The sequence below is a fragment of the Trematomus bernacchii genome, unplaced genomic scaffold (assembly GCF_902827165.1).
Source record: "Trematomus bernacchii unplaced genomic scaffold, fTreBer1.1, whole genome shotgun sequence".
Lineage (NCBI taxonomy): Eukaryota > Metazoa > Chordata > Actinopteri > Perciformes > Nototheniidae > Trematomus > Trematomus bernacchii.
Genome location: NW_022987672.1, coordinates 22,032 through 40,324, shown reverse-complemented (window position 1 = coordinate 40,324; position 18,293 = coordinate 22,032). Strand labels below are relative to the sequence as shown.

At 39.3% G+C, this 18,293-nt stretch overlaps 1 protein-coding gene across 10 annotated transcripts in view; it reads left to right on the top strand.

Moving 5' to 3' along the window:
* LOC117487475 (NLR family CARD domain-containing protein 3-like) overlaps positions 1-18,293 on the top strand; it is a 189,413-nt gene that overhangs the window by 153,283 nt on the left and 17,837 nt on the right. Inside the window, exons 1-2 of one of the 10 annotated variants that reach the window (XM_034136105.1) lie at positions 14,909-14,995; positions 15,679-15,783. The exons of 8 other annotated variants lie outside the window; for them this stretch is intronic. In XM_034136105.1, the coding sequence (XP_033991996.1) occupies positions 14,970-14,995; positions 15,679-15,783 (131 nt within the window). In that variant the 5' untranslated portion in view covers positions 14,909-14,969. Of the gene's footprint in view, positions 1-14,908; positions 14,996-15,678; positions 15,784-18,293 lie in introns of those variants that run through there. One more of the 10 variants, XM_034136104.1, reaches the window with a different exon arrangement.

Below are 18,293 nucleotides of genomic sequence, written 5' to 3'. Positions count from 1 at the left end.
AATGTACCTCACTCTTAGTTTATGAAATCATCAACTCACTATATAAAAAAATGAAAATTGGCATCAACAGCACGGAAACAAAACCGGTTGCAACCATGTTGTCAAAGTAGCAGCAAAAGAGCCGTGATGTACTGCCCGCTTGTTTGTTTGAGAGCTTGAACAGCAAGTGAAGAAATGCATGGATGACATGTTGATGTGTGGTTCTGTTGCCTCGATATGCATTGAATACAAACTGATGATTATTTGCGATGCATTTATGTGAAGCAGTATTTTATTGGTGTTGCTGGTTAAGATAAGTATGATGTAACTAATATGTAGCTTTATCAATAATGCCGTGCCACATGTTATAAGCTATTTGTTTTGAATGTAAAGTAGTGAAGTGGGAGTTTAAACTAACAGAGATTTCATAAGTAGAGCTACTTCCTTAGGCCCGGGCAGCCGGAAATATGTTTTGTGTGCACACTTTTGGGCCTTTGGGGACTCCGTAGAATCACCGCAGACAATTACATTTCAGGAAGTTACTTTGGAACTTGCATGTCAAGTTTCATGCTATTTTTTGCTAAATGAAAGTTAAAACGTTTCACTATCACTCATATCACTTTGTCTGATCTCTATCTATATCTATCTATATCTATCTATATCTATCTATATCTATCTATATCTATCTATATCTATATCTATCTATATCTATCTATATCTATATCTATATCTATCTATATCTATCTATATCTATCTCTATATCTATCTATATCTATCTATATCTATATCTATCTATATCTATATCTATCTATATCTATCTATATCTATATCTATATCTATCTATCTATATCTATCTATATCTATATCTATCTATATCTATCTATCTATATCTATATATCTATCTATATCTATCTATATCTATATCTATATCTATCTATATCTATCTATATCTATCTCTATATCTATCTATATCTATCTATATCTATATCTATCTATATCTATATCTATCTATATCTATCTATATCTATATCTATATCTATCTATATCTATCTATATCTATCTCTATATCTATCTATATCTATCTATATCTATATCTATCTATATCTATATCTATCTATATCTATATCTATCTATATCTATCTATATCTATATCTATCTATATCTATCTATATCTATATCTATCTATATCTATATCTATCTATATCTATCTATATCTATATCTATCTATATCTATATCTATCTATATCTATATATATATCTATATATATATATCTATATATATCTCTCTCTCTCTCTCTCTCTCTCTCTCTCTCTCTCTCTCTCTCTCTCTCTCTCTCTCTCTTGCTCTTGGCACATGTATACTATAGGACAGTAAACCAACAATATCCTTTAAAACTGGAGAGATTAAAAAATATGGATGAATAAATAAATGTTAACTGATAAAATAAGATATAATTGAACCAGCAAAAATCTTGCCTAGGGCAGCAAACGGGTCAGAACCGGCCCTGGTGTCATCCCCACAGCACCCCCCATTTGAAACATGTTCCCACGGCTATGTTTTCATATTTAAGTTTGTAGCAAGTAGAGGGCTGCTGGCAGGCCCGGACTGGCCATCGGGAGGGCCGGGAGGTTTCCCGATGGCCTAGCGATTATAATTTTTTTAATGTAGGCTATTGTGAACGCAACGCTGCGCAAATGTGGGTTTGCCTCACACAGGGTGACTATCTGTCTACATGATGTGGCATCTGTTTCAGATGGGTGTGCACCAGATTGATGCATTTAACTCCAAAATTAAAAAAATATCTTACCAGGGGGGGCATGCCCCCGGACCCCCCTAGAGGATTTGAGGTCCACCCCCAAAATATGTTCACATGGATAGGTTCCCAAATACATTTGCAATTTTTTTTTAAATAGTAACCCCTGTTCATATGTTTATTATTGGTGTGTGTGTGTGTGTGTGTGTGTGTGTGTGTGTGTGTGTGTGTGTGTGTGTGTGTGTGTGTGTGTGTGTGTGTGTGTGTGTGTGTGTGTGTGTGTGTGTGTGTGTGTGTGTGTGTGTGTGTGTGTGTGTGATTGAGTTTGAGTGTGTGTGTGATTGAGTTTGAGTGTGTGTTAGTTTCAAAGACCCCCATAGAGCTCAGTTTATAACTCGAACCCTGTATTTGGGTCTACAACAGATGATACAAATGTTTGTGTCAGTAAAAGTGTACTAACAGAGGCGGCGGTGTTTGTGAAAATAACGGGGACAGAGCAAGCCCCCAGGAAGTGCGCCGGACTCTGATGAAAATATTCGTGCTGGCCAAACGGCGGTACTACACTTCCTTTTGGTTGCCAGGCCCGGAAACACTTTTTCCCATTGACTTACATGGGGAAAGAGTGGTCTGTAACTCGTTGGATAATTTTTTTTAAACTAAATAAACTACCCAGTATGAACACTTGTATAGCCCTTATTAAAAACATTCGTTCCTCAAGTTGTAAAAATGTGCTAATAACGTTATTCTGAGAGTTATTTCCCTCTGTATTATGAACGCGCATCTAACCCACGGGACCGCGCCGCCCGGCACGTTCATGTGATGTGACGTGTTCAGCACCACATGCGTTTATCTTTACCCATGGATAAGAACGGACCCATATCGCCTTACTGCCAGCCCACGGAGCTGTAATAATGGATATATTGCACATGTTTGCTGTAATTCATCATTTGTAAAATATTATACTACATGGGCTGTATGATGTAAATCTTGTATTAAATAAAGTTAATATTACCGACGTAGATTAACGTCCCTGTAGCTTCTTATTGCACTTGAAATATACCATTAAAGGAGTTGAACGTTGCTGTTTGCTATTACTATAATACCACGCAGGGATAAACCAGAGTTTACAACCTTTGCATGTGGGCACAACACGTTTTGACCCAGATTAATTAGCTATACCATGATATCGCCCGAGGAAGTTGTCATACTTATACATATATAAATAAAGATATATGTGTCAAAGCTCTAATCAAATTAACAGTTGTATTAATTATACTTGTATATGTATATATATATATATGTATATAGCCTGTGTTTTATATTTATACACACAAATGAACAACCTTGTGTGTGTCAAATAACAAGTTGTATTGTAGTGTTTATTTTAGTGTTGTGTTATGCTTATCCACATTTTGATTTCAGAGCACAGGAGAATGCTGGGCACAACATAAAGCTCAAAAGTGAAGCTGGCAATGCTGAACAAAACCATCTAGTTATAATATTTATTCAGCTGAAAAAGTCAAAGCTCTACGAAAATGTAATTAAAAATACATAAGCATTTTCAGGTAGAAAATCAGCATTTTATATAGAAATTCACAAAAATAAGAAATGTATACCTCTTATGGCTGGCATTGTAGAACTAGGTGGAAAAAATAGTGACAACAAATGTAAATACAATTTATATAGATTAAAAGGTAATATATATAATATTGATTGCAATTATTAGATTAAAAGATCCACCAATTATGATCAACAGGAAAGCCCTCTGAAGGCATGTTGTGGTTTGAAAAAAGGTTGAGGATGGGGTCCAGACAGTTAAATCAGGAGAGACTTCATTTTGTTTAAAGAACATTTATTGACACATGTCATATGATAAATGTTAAGTCTTTGGCGATTAGACCCCGATCCTGAAATCTTATATCTAAAGGGGGAAATGCAGCCGTGAGCATATAGGGAACCTCCCCGGGGTCTAGACACTGGTGATGATGATGAAGATCTGGATTTGATGAGGAGATGGGATGAAGAGGAGGTGTGATGAGGTCTTTGGATTAGCTCTCCTGGCTCTGGATATGATGAACGGAGGTGGGTGGAGAAGAGGTGGATGGGGAGGAGGTGGATGGGGAGGAGGTGGATGGGGAGGAGGCGGGCGGCAGCATGAACACCTGAAATCACAGCTGACTGCAGGAGAGAGGAGAACCATTTTAAAGTGTGGCTGCAGCTCGGTGATTGGCTGCTGGAGAATGAGGTGAATGTAATAGGTTAAAGAGAACGCCTGTGATGAGCTGATTATAAGCAGCTGCGGAGTGAATGTATACATACCCAGTCTTACTCTTGAGTTACCCACTCTTACTCTTGAGTTGTTTTACTCATCTTCCCCAGCCTCACCAGCCTCACCCAGCTGTGGTGTGTCTGTTCTCTTTCTTCTCAATTTTGGATGTGGCCCAGGAGGAAGCGCAGCCACTTCAAGACACTGGTACGGGCCTACGTGCTGACGACACGACCGTCATCGGCCAGATCACAGACGGCGACGAGACGGCGTACAGAGAGGAGGTCGAAAACCTGACATCTTGGTGCCAGGATAACAACCTCCATCTCAACGTCAGCAAAACCAAGGAGCTGATTGTGGACTACAGGAAGCAGCAGGGAGAGGGACACGCCCCCATCGCCATCAATGGGACTACGGTGGAGAGAGTCAGCAGCTTCAGGTTCCTCTGTGTCCATCACGGACACGGCTGCATCACGGCCTGGTACGGCAGCTGCACCGCCCTTAATCGTAAGGCTTTACAGAGGGTGGTGAAAACTGCACAGAACATCACCAGGACGGAGCTGCCATCCATGGAGGACCTTTACTCCCAGCGGCTCAGGAAGAAATCCCTCAGTTTATGTTAACGTTAGAAATGTTTTGGCACATTTGTTCCTATTCTGCTAATGGTATATTGCAGGATATTTAAGTTTCCCATGTACTTTTTAAATTAATAATAGTATGTTCATCTTGATGTTTAACTTGTAATATTGTAATCATCTTAGTTAGAAATGCTGTTTCCACCCCAACCTCTGCTGCTGAATGATTTTATATATTGTTACTGAATGCGCTTGTCTTTGATATTATAATGATTACACCAGAAAGTCACTCTTTGTGAGATTTATTTTTTCACATTTTTCCCAGCCACAAGATGATTTCATTCATTGGAGGCCTCAAAGCTGGGTGAAGGTATTGATGCACGGATCAATGCAATCCTTTACAACAGCATTCCACTATGGTTGGGGATGTCTGTAAAAAAAGGAGAAATAATCTTAAACAAAACAAGTGTCGCAATATAGGGAAACAAACTGTGACAAAAACATATCAATTAGTTCAGAATCAGAATTCATTTACATTGTTACAGCAGAAAAGAGCCAAAGACAGCCTAATGTTACTTAAAGTATGCATACAAAAAGTATTAAAGATTAAAAACAAGAAATTATAATAAAAACAGTTACACATTTTACAAAATACACATCCTGTAACAGTTTGGAGGATTTAGTAGCCAGGTATATTACACAGTTTTAGCGGCATATATATATATATATACACATGGTTGGTATTTAACAACAAGGGGTGTTGTACTGTGTGATATTGGTATTTATGGAAACATTTTACACCTTTCCTTCAAGTATTATACGTTTTAGTTACTTGTTGGGTACTTAACATGAATAATCACAGTTACTATCCTTTTACTCCATCACATTTCAAAGAGAAATAGGCTATTGTTATTTTAACTCCACCACAGTAATCCATCATCAGCTTTACTTTTTAGATAAAGATTTAAATCACAATTGATCATAACTCAAAATACATATATTTTTATTAGGGCTGTCAAGTTAACGCGTTAATAACGCGTTAACGCAAAAAAAAATTAACGCCACTAATTATTTTAACGCGATTAACGCATGTGTATTTTTTGTCCTCGGCCGCCGTAGTTTCAGAGCGCATCGAGTTTAAAATACCATCGACAAGCTGATGCTGACAGCCCCGCTCCTGCTGCCCGCTTGTGGCAGACCACACTTCCACGCTCACCGGCAGGCCCGGACTGGCCATCGGGAGGACCGGGAGGGTGTGTGTATGTGTGGCGCGAGCGAAGCACACCTTACGTGTTGTTGTTAGCATCTGGTGCTAGCTAGCTGAGCTAACGGATATAAGGAGCTGTTTCAATGAAAACAGAGGAGCGACATTTCGCCGACAACTGCGCCGAGCACTTGACTTTATGCAGGTAGCCAGACAGCACACTCAGCACGGATAGTGCCGCAACACAGCTCATACACACAGGCATATATGCCTTGAGCTGCACATAGCTCCAACGATCCTCCACATTCACACACACACACACACACACACACACACACACACACACACACACACACACACACACACACACACACACACACACACACACACACACACACACACACACACACACACAGTATTATTGTATGAGAGAGGTTCCAGGTTGAATTGAGGCGAATATTTGTAATGTTCAGGTTGTTGTGTTTAATATTCATGAGAATATTTGTCATTGTTCAAATGATAATAAACAAACATATAAAGCATATTTGTCCACTCATATGTTGATAAGAGTATTAAAAACTTGAAAAATATCCCTCTAAGGTACATTTAGAACAGATAAAAAATGTGCGATTAATTTGCGATTAATCGCGATTAACTATGGACAATCATGCGATTAATCGCGATTAAATATTTTAATCGACTGACAGCCCTAATTTTTATATATTACCAAGTGGTTTCATGTAGGCTACAACCCACACAAGTTTCATGCTAAATGAAGCTCTGTTGCTTGGATATCACTAGATCCTGTTACATCAGCGTAATATAAAAGTACATAACGATTGATGTGTAAATTAGCATAATTACTAGCTAACCGCTAGCTGCTAACTGCCGCCTCGTCGTTAATATCAAATCCATCACAACAACCCATTACCATGCTGTCATGAACGCGCGGTGCTGTTACGTGTACGCAAATTGACGTGCTTGATGTGAACGAGCATTTTGGGGGGCATGTTTAAAGTTGCGCATGCGCTATGAGCGCACATACGGGTACTTCTCAGGCATGCCGGGTAATCTGTGACGTTTCGCTCTCTCAAAAGTTGGGCCATTTTGTCATCATGCGCGAATGAGCAACTCTCATAGGAATGAATGAGGCCCCGCCTCCCACGCTGTATCCAGTTCTTATTATACATCCATGGGACAGAGCTGCTGTCAGACGAACAGCTGTGCGGCGTCATCACAAACGGACGTCGCTTCACGTGACGCTCCGGAGGAAAGGACGTCCCATTGCTTTTAAAACTCATTTCCCTGCTTCTCGTGGTTTCCTTGCGTCTCTCCATGCTTCCCTGGTGGGAGGGACTAAACGCAGGGAAACGACGCAAGTGAGGGACGCAAGGATTCCATTTAATCGACCTGAGAAGGACCCCATGTCGTCTCCCAGGGCAGAAGCAACACGCTTCGGGTTCAATAACCCACTTTATCGAAATGACTGGAGAGAGGCGAGCTCTTCTTGGGAGGTCGTCGCATTTATTTAGTTCTTCTGTTTCACAAGATACATCACAGACCTATCCTTTTTCTGCTGCCTCGTTTCACTTCTAGAAAACATATACACCGCTCGCTCACTCTCGCTCTAACACACCCAGTGTTGCCAACTCCATAGTAAGGAAAGTAGCTATTGGCTGTCCGAAAAGTCGCCAGAAGTCCCTAAATAACGTCATCGCCTAATTTGCATATCATGTAATAGCGGTAAAAAAACGTTCCATCCCCTTCAAGGATCAAAACTTGAAACCACCAGAGTAAATCCAGACGACAGTAGATCAGAAATGTCTCGATTAGAAAAAGTAGAAAGTAGTTTTAGTAGTTTTTAGTAGAAATCTCCCTTACAATAAAGGCAGTATAGTATGTCCGTGTGTCATCTCCAATAAATAGCTTCAACCATCCTTTAAACTCAGGGTTTGATTCCCACTCCTTTCTGTACTTTTGTGAATACAGTTTAGACTGTGACATGATGACCTACGTGGATGTTTAGCTTGTCACAGAGGCACACACACAGTGGACGAGGTGATTAAGTGACTGAGGCTGTGTGAGTCAAAGCAAAGCAAAGGCAGTTATTTATTATAGTGTGACAGTGACAGTGAAGAAACATTTACATTTTACATTTAAATCCCGCTCATGAGCAATTCATTTGCAGTCTCCTCTCTGCTCTGACTGAGCTGAGCTGCTGCGGGAGGCAACTGTGAGCCTGAGCGCCTGTGAGTACTCAGTACTATGGGAGGGCAGAGGGGCTCACGGCAGCACCCGCGGCTCGTTAACTGCTGAACAATATGTGAGTCTCTCTCCAAACACCAGAAAAGTCCCTAATAACACCATTACAGTCGTTAAATTAGTCGCTTTAGACAAAAATAAGTAGCCGGAGGGTTTGGAAAGCCGCCGAATTTAACGAGAAAGTCGCCAAATTGGCAACACTGACCACACCCACATGCACGCAACACCCCTCTCTTAAAGGGGTAGCGATCTCACTCTGCATGACCCTAATGTCATAACAGGTGGGACTACATTTCACATTTCACTCACAAACTACACACTGCAGAGATTTAGACCTGATATTAGGGAAGAGCATTTCCACCACAGAAAAGAACATATCTACTCTGTAAATCATTAATATGACATCTCATTAATATGATTTATAATCTCATTAATATGATTTACTATACTCAGATATTGTGCTTGAGTAAAAGTAGAAGTACTCAGATCTTGTACTTGAGTAAAAGTAGAAGTACTCAGATCTGGTACTTGAGTAAAAGTAGAAGTAATATAAATACAATGTTATGTAAGAGCTCTTATTTTGAAGTGCTTCCTGTTTGCTGTTCAGTTTCACATCGGGCTCGTCGGGTCGCACCTTCTTCTTCTTCTTCTTCTTCTTCTTCTTCTCTCTAAAGGTTTGCAACTCTTTGTGACTTCAGAGCTTTTAGAGACAATTCTGATTATCAATCATTACTCAGAGAATAACTCAGAGACCCTCTCTCTATTTCTATCCTTACTACTACTGTGTGTGTGTGTGTGTGTGCCTGCGTGTGTGTGTGAGTGCGTGTGTGCGTGTGCCTGCCTGCGTGTGTGTGTGTGTGTGCCTGCGTGGGTGTGTGTGGGTGTGTGTGTGTGTGTGTGTGTGTGTGTGCCTGCGTGGGTGTGGGTGTGTGTGTGTGTGTGTGTGCCTGCATGGGTGTGGGTGTGTGTGTGTGTGTGTGTGTGTGTGTGGTTGTTACCGTTATACAGTCGACTCTATTGTGGTTCCTCGTCACATGACCAGCGAAGTATTTAAAGATAAACATTTCAAAAGTGGTAATGTTCCTCCCTCAGCCTCCAGAGGGCGACACATCCCACAGCCTCACTCACTGGTGAACTGTTTAATAAAATAAATCAAAATACAAAAATAAAACATGACAAACCAAAGTAATCAAAGATAAGAGTTGAAGAGCAGGAAATTAAAAAATATCTTAATTAAATAAAAACAATACAAATACTATATGAAAATACATGAAGCGGAATTTAATAAAATAAGAACTTTTTAAAATACAATAATAACGTGTGTGTGTGTGTGTGTGTGTGTGTGTGTGTGTGTGTGTGTGTGTGTGTGTGTGTGTGTGTGTGTGTGTATATATTGAGATATCTCCGCTGTGATTGGTTGTCCCTCGTCACATGACCAGCAAAGTATATTTAAAGAAAAACATTTTAAAATGTAAAATATCAAAATAACAAATACATTTGGAAATATAAAGAGGAATATATTATAATAATAAATACATGTGAGAATTAAGATGAATTAAAGTAGAGGAATGAATTAACGAAAATAAAAATGTGGAAATGTAAACATTAGTATTTAAAGAAAACAACAATATTCCTCCGTCAGCCACCAGAGGGCGACACATCCCACAGCCTCACTCACAGCCTCACTGTTTCATAAAAAACGTTACAAACCAAAGTAAAGAGATAATAGTTCAAGAGCATGAAATAAAAATATATATTAATTAACCTGTTTCACGCCTTCCCCCCGGTACCGGGCGGATAAACGCGTCATTTGCAGGAAACAACGTCTAAGGAATCTTAATATTGAATAAAACTATGAATGTGTTATATCCATGTAACGGGAAGAAACTCAGCTAACTGATCTTTTTAATTTTTTTTTTCAAAAAAAACCCACAACTCAGCCTCTGAATTAGCCTCGATCGAAAAAACGGGACCGACAAAGGCACATAAACTCACTCAGAACTCCCTTATTACTTATCCTAGATGCACAACCAAACACTATTTTTTGGTGTCCTGGAGACACTGAATCTAACGGTGCCCACCTCAACACTCAGTGATAAACATTCGCGACGCTATCAACGAAAGCGTACATCATCACATGTGGAGCCAAGAAGCTAAACATGTAAATATGGCTTACCTTGGTCAAAAGTGGTCTTCAATGGCATTAAAACGATAAAAAAACGATGCTGCAGTTAATCCATAGGTTCATCCTATGTGTCTGTGCCTTCTTTGAAATTATTTCTGATAATCCATAAGCAATACAACTGCGTTTTAGTTTCCAAACTCCAGAAGGAGACATTCCTCCAGTTTAGTTTCGCTTTCCACACGCGAAGCGGCAACATTTTTTCTTTACAATGTGTGTCTATGTGAGTATCCTCCTTCGATTCTATTGGCTCTAACGGTCACAAGGGTATGTCAACCAACCAGATCGAGCAAGGGGGGCCAGAGATAGGTCAAATCCACCCAAATGACCCCAGATGGCCCAGTTTTTGGCTAAATCTCTCTAAAAAGGTCAAATGTCACTTGTTTTGCATCAATCTTGATACAGGGTACTTATTATATGTTGTACTTTGGATTCCTAAAGCTTTTAGTCTACTAACCCATCATCCAAGGGTAGTTTTCACTATCTGTAAAAAATAATTTTTGGACGGACACTATAATTTACAGTTTTTTACTATGTAAAATCTGAATTTTCTTTAAAATAAAAAACATTTATATTGATTCTGACACTTCTACATCCAACTCACAGGTTTATCATTACTTTGAGAAAAGATTATTAATTTAACCCTTTTAGAAGGGAAGATATGGTCATTTGTTCTGGGAATGTCATTTTCGAGCCTGAGACCTGAAAAACAGGCTCAGAGTGGAACAGGTTAAATTAAGAAAAAAAGGAACATTCGGAAATACAATAAAAGGTCAAATGTAAAAACATTTACATAATATATGTGGAAGTATAGATGAGAGTAACACCTACGTCACTTCCGGGCGAAAATTACGGCCCCGCCCACTTTTGGGGGAAAACAACGCTGTCATTTGAATGGCGGTCAATACACATTCTGAAGTTTTTGCCAATCCGATCAGAATTTTTTGAAAACCGTGGATTTTCTGATCTTCAAAGATTACGATGGCCAGTCAGGCAAACAACTACATTAAAGTGGACCTATCATGCTATATTTGAATAATATAGTGTAGGACCATACCTATATAAGGTATATTTATACTTTTTTTTTTTCAAAATACCAAACAGATCATGCATTTTAGCCATGCCTCATTTCGCTGAATTTGAAAAATGTTAGCTCTGTTTTTGCAAGGGCTGATTCTGTGAGAACAGCACCATCTACAGGCCTGGCATATGTACTACAGCGTCTCCAGCGCTTTCGAACGGCAATGGCCGTGGCTGTCTCCTCCTGATTGGTGGAGTTGGCCCAATAGCCGTAGCGCCACTTTCCTGACGTCAGGACAGTGTTCAAATCTGGATCAGTTTTTATCAGATCCGTTGCAGCCCCTTTTTTAGAGATTTGGGTATGGAGGAAAATAGAGAGGGTTGTGTTTTCTGACACTTGGTGAGTTCCCTGGAACACCGGGGACACATATTCATGTAGAAAAGACGTACAAAAGTGCATTTTGCATGATAGGTCCCCTTTAAATCATTTGAAATCAACGATCATGCTCGATATATGGTTAAATTAAAATCAGTAGGCGAGGCTGTAATCTCTCCAGCTGTTACTCTCATGAGCGAGGCGGAAATTAATTGTGTTATCATGCCAACAAGCTGCTGTGTCGTTTATTGCACCTCAAACATTAAAAAAAATCCAGAGTTCAGTGTTTCTGAACTTCCTCTAAGAAAAAAGGACAGTAACAGAAGAGCTCTGTGGCTTCAGGCTCGACCGCCGTTCAAATGACAGCGTTGGTTTTCCCCAAAAGTGGGCGGGGCCGTAATTTTTGCCCGGAAGTGACGTAGATGTTACTCTCATCTAGGGCTGCTCAATCAATCGTATTTTAATCGCGATTACGATTATGGCTTGCAACGATTACGAAAACAATGTAATCGAAATAAAACGATTATTTTTGTATTATTATTATTACTTTTTCTTTTTTTAAATAATTTTTTATTTTTTTGGTTTTTCAGTTGAATTATACTTAAAGTTCAGGGTAATCAACTGTTAAAAACATACTGTTCACATTTTTTTCTCCAATAAATTGATGTTTTCAAAGTAAATGGATAATCGTTTTTAATAATCGTGATATCAATTATTGACCCAAATAATCGAGATTATGATTTTTGCCATAATCGAGCAGCCCTAGTCTTCAGTACAGGTGGCAATATTGTCACCTGCCTGCACTCATCTCTGAAACCAGACCATGTAAACATGCTGGTGTTTCTAGCAAACAATCTTTAAGAGATGACATGACCAGCCCTAACAGCATTTGCCATGGTGGCCAAAACATTTTTATTTGGTCTTAAATTGCAGTTCAACATTTATTTCCTGTTACTTCTGGACCATGACGGTGGGCCAGCCTTTAATGTTTAACTGAGTGGAATATGTTGAATATGTTTTACCAAAATGTTGGCTATATGGTAAGGAGTTTTCAGGTTGTGACAGTGCACTGCAACATGTTTGTTGATCTTGTTTATTGGTATTTATTATTTTGATATTATTTATTTAAATATGTATAATTTATTTTATTTTATTTTGTATTGGTTTTTCAGTTGATTACCCTGAACGTATAATTCAACAGTTCAAAAGTTCAAATTATTATTTGTATTTGTTTTAAAGTACAATAAATGGATGTTTTCAAAGTCAATGAATAATCGCATTTAATAATCGCAATTACAATGATTGACCCAAATAATCGAGATTATGATTTTTGCCTTAATCGAGCAGCCCTACTCTCATCTATGGACATCGATCGCCTACTGCTATATTTAACCATATATCGAGCCCGCTGGTCGATTTCCAATGATTTAATGTAATTGTTTGCCTGGCTGGCCATCGTAATCGGGCTCTTTGAAGATCCACAAATCCACGGTTTTCTTACATTTCTGATCGGATTGGCAAAAACTTCAGAATTTGTATTGACCGCCATTCAAATGACAGCTTTGCTTTCCCCCAAAAGTGGGCGGGGCCGTACATTTTGCCCGGAAGTGACGCATGTGTTACTCTCATCTATAAAGATGAGTAAAAACGTCTACAAAAAATAAAATGATGAACATTTAAACATTTAAACATTTAAACATTAGAAATGAAAGAAAACAATATGTGAAAATACAAAGAGGAATAAATAAAAGGGAATGTAATCAATAATAATACAATTAATAAATATAGTCAACAGGAGTAGTGATAAAAAGAGCTCACAATAAATGAAACAGTTATAAAAATTACATAAATTGAAGAATATAAATACTATAATAATAATAATAATAACAAGCAAATGAAAATGATACATAGATGAATAATAATAATAGACCGTACATAACTATAGAAATATACAAATGAATAAATGTATTGATAAATAGGAATCAATAAAACATTTGAAGCCATGTTTTACAGATTGCTTTGTTTTCATGCTTAGAAATAAACAGAGAGAAGGGATAGTGGGGATTGAGCCGGAAAACTAAATAGATAAATAAGAAATACATTAAAATCTAAAGCAAACAGGACAAGAAGTTAATGATCATGAAATAAAAACACTAGATCAGTAAACATGGAATAAAATGATCCAACTCAAATCCATGAATGAGAGTGAAGAATAGAATGAAATGATAAGTAAATGTGACGCATTGTTACTCTCAGCCTGAACTTCAGGTGTTCACGTGCACAGATATGAACACTTCCTGCAGCTCTCAGTGACTGATGCTCTGTGTGTGTCTGCAGATGAAGGTCTAAAGCTCTCTGAGGATTCAGCTGCAGCTAACAAGCTAACAAGCTAACAGGATGCATTATTGCACTAGCTCTAACTGTGACTGGAACAAGAGGAATATTTCAGAAAGCTTTCAGAGTCCGGTAGAAGTGAAGAGTGATCCCCAAAGAAAGACAACGAGAAAGCACTTAGCATCAAAATATAGTGAAAGTAGCGACAGTAAAAGTAGTCATTGTGCAGATTGGTCCATTTCAGAATAATATATATGATATGTTTTATAATGATTGATCATGAAAGTGTTCTCAAAGCTGGTAAAGGTGCAGCTAGTTTGAATGACTTTGTATACTGCAGGGTAGCTTGTGGATTTACTCCAGGTGGAACTAAAGTCTGATTTAACACTTGATTATATTTCACATCATTCATCCAGATCTGTGAAGTAACTGAAGGTATTAAATACATGTAGTGGAGTAGAAGTACACCATTTATCTCTAAACTGTAGAGGAGTAGAAGTATAAAGTAGCATAAAATGGAAATACTCAAAATTGTACTTAAAGGTAGGGTAGGTAATTTTGGAGAAACCAGCTCGAGTGCGCTAGAATTTGAAAATACACAGCCGGAAAAAATCTGCCACTTCCTTACAGAGCCCCTCCTCCAACACACACGAACGCGCACATGACCAATGAGGGCACGAGATAAGTTTGTGCACAGATGAAAGGCTGACACGGCTTCCACAGATGACATTTTTTTATGGGTTTTTTGTCAAAGCACTTCAGATATTCATTGCTATCGGGATGTTAAGAGCATTCCATGGAATATAACAAAAAGTGTATCTCGAGCCGGTTTCTCAAACTTACCTACCCCACTTTTAAGTGTAGTACTTGAATACATGTACTTAGTTTACACCACTAAAGCTCAGCATGCACTGGTAACACTCAAACATCTGTGTGTTGAAGCCCAGACCTGAACCTGAACCTGAACCTGGACCTGGACCTGAGTCCCGCTGTGTTTCCTCAAAGAGTGACCGCTCAATGGAGCCTCAATCTGCTGATGGGGGGTAAGAATTTAAAACGGACTAAAAGCCATTTGAGTCATTTGTTGTCTGTGTTGAAGCTTCTGTGTAACCTTCAGGAAATCCTGGTTCTTAGCGACGTCGGTGGGCGTTAAGTGAACTGCAGTTAGCATCCTGGGCATGGACTCAGTGACGTTATCCACTAAAGAGATGTGTTTACGTTAGCTTCACACTGCTGGCTGTAGGGCAGCTGAAGAGACGCGAGGCACTTTGTAGATAAACTTCACGTCTTTCTCTGAAAATCTTCCCGAGTCCTTCACATAGAGAGCAGTCCACCGGCTGATAGAGGACTCTCAGAAAGTCTGGAAGGTTCATCTGTTGGGCAACACAGAGCGATTTATACCATTACATTGTAAAGAGTGACTTTAGATTTAACATATTTTCATCAGTTTTTCTCCAGCGGTTCAATGTATGGGCGGTGGTGGCAAAGTCCGTAGGGACTTGGCTTGGGAACCAGAGAGTCACTGGTTCAAGACCCCAAAAGACCAAGTGCTACCCAGGTGTCCCTGAGCAAGGCAGCGTTCCCTACACTGCTCCCCGGGCGCCGTACATATGGCAGCCCACTGCTCCTAACACTAGGATGGATCAAATGCAGAATGTACATTTCCCCTCTGTGGGACGATGAAGAGCTCCTTCTTCTTCTCTTGATGCATCTGTTTCTGTTTCAGGGTCCAGCAGCAGAGACCAGACTCTCCCAGCTGTCTGTCCCTAAAGAGCGACGCCTCGAAGGACGACTTCTTAGACTTTAAAGGACCTCCATCTGCTGATCAGAAGTAAGCTGTAACTCATAGTAAGAGTCCGGTTATGATAGAATAAAACTAGTTGATATGAAGTCTTGTCCAACTTATTTTCCAGCAGTTTTTTTCCCGCATGTTTTACGGCCTGATAAATGGAACAAATAATCAGGAGAGTGAGAGCGGTGTTTCCTCAGCAGAACTTTACTCTAGTCAATTGCATTACCAAAAGTACGGCAATTAGAAAACATGCAAAGCTTCTTTAGTAGAGTCCAAACACTTTTTCGTTTCACAGCATTTATCTAAGACTTCTTACTTTCCTCTAATATTACTGTCACCATCAGATAGCTTAAACAACATTAACATCGCACACAAGTCACTTAAGTGCATGAAATATAATTGTACAGATAGCAGAACACTCAATAATATGTGTTGATGTCCCAGTTTTAAAATGTCATTACGATCTGTTCACACATTAGCAACACAGAGCGATATTACCATTACATAGTTAAATATAGGGAAGCCCCACAGACCCGCCGAAGGGGCCGAAATCACAACATCTGCAAGCAAAAGTGTCTGAGGGCTTCTTAAGATGTAATAAACTATGAATGTTTTATGTCCATGTAACGGGAAGAAACTCAGCTAACTGATCTTTTTTTTTTAAACCCACAATGCTAACGCTGAGCCTCTGAATTAGCAACGAGCGAAAAATGCTAACAGATTACTGCACAGAAACTCACTCATAAAACCCTTATTATTTATCTTTTCTGCACATCCAACCCATCGATTCGCATCGTGAGAAGACACAGAATGGATAGGTACATACATCATCACTCTATGATAAGAACTCGCGGAGATAATAACAAGAACAGACATCAAAACATGTGGCGCTAGGTAGTACTGTTGCATAGTGTACCGGTACTTGAAAGGTACCGCGATACCCTGCCGTTAAAAACGTGACGATTCCTCCGTTTCATTAGTATCGGTACTTTAACCTGTTAAGCCCGAGAGACCCCGGTACCGGGGCACTGCCGCAACATCTTGCAGGAAACAGTGTCTGAGGGCATGTTCATTTAATAAACTATGAATGTTTTATATCCATGTAACGGGAAGAAACTCACCTAACTGATGATTTTTTTTTTTTTTTAAAAGAAAACCCACAATGCTAACACTGAGCCTCTGAATTAGCAACAAGCGAAAAATGCTAACAGATTACTGCACCGAAAATCACTCACAAAACCTTATTATTTATCTTTTCTCCACATCCAACACATCGATTCACATCGTGAGGTGACACAGAATCGAAGGGTACCCACATTACCACTGAATTATACGAACTCGCGACGTTATAAACAAAAACAGACATCAAAACAGGTGACGCTAGGTAGCTAAAAATGCTAACAAGGTTACCTTGGCTCTGTAGTCTCTCCAAAGTGGCCTTCAATGGCATTAAAACGATAAAAACGCTGCTGAAGTTAATCCATAGGTTAATCTAATGTGTCTGTGTCGCTTTGAAATGATTTCTGATAATCCATAAGCATTAAAACTGCTTTTCCGTTTCCAGATGTCAAAGCTAGAGATAGGTTCACTCTGATGGAAAATTACATGCGCGAAGCCCCCACCTTTTCTCTTCACAATGAGTGTGTGTGGGGGACTCCCCCTTCGATTCTATTGGCTCTAACGGTCAGAAAGAGGTGTCAACCATCAAAATCGAGCAAGGGAAGCCAGAGATATGGAAAATCCACCCAAATCACCTCAGAGGTGGAGTGTTTTTGGCTAAACCTCTCTAAAAAGGTCAAATGTCACTTGTTTTGCATCAATCTTGATACAGGGTACTTATTATATGTTGTACTTTGGATTCTTACAGCTTTTAGTCTACTAACCCATCATCCAAGGGTAGTTTTCACTATAAGTAAAAAAGAATTTTTGGACTGACACTATAATTTACAGTTTTTTACTATGTTCAATCTGAATTTTCTTTAAAATAAAAAACATCTATATTGATTCTGACTTTTCTACATCCAACTCACAGGTTTATCATTACTTTGAGAAAAAAGATTATTAATTTAACCCTTTTAGAAGGGAAGATATGGTCATTTGTTCTGGAAATGTCATTTTCGAGCCTGAGACCTGAAAAACAGGCTTGGGGCTTAACAGGTTAAGAGATTTAACATTTTCATTTCATTTTTCATCAGTTTTCTCCAGCATGCCAATGTCTGCATCTGTTTCTGTTTCAGGGACCAGCAGCAGAGACCAGACACCTGTCTGTCCTTCAAGAGCGACCGGTCGAAGGACGACATCATAAACTTTAAAGGAAGACCTCCCTCTGCTGATCAGAAGTAATCTGTAACTCACAGTAATGGCGCGTTTCCACTACACGGCCTCGCTCGGCCCCGCTCTGCCTCCTTTGGCCGCGCCCGGCCTCGTTAGGACCAGCTCACTTTGTGGCGCGTTTCCATTACAGTTTAGGAACCGGGTCAGTATCTATAGTAACGCAGTGTAGGCGGAGCGACGCTGCTTAAAACTGCCGTGACGTCATCTTCAATGCG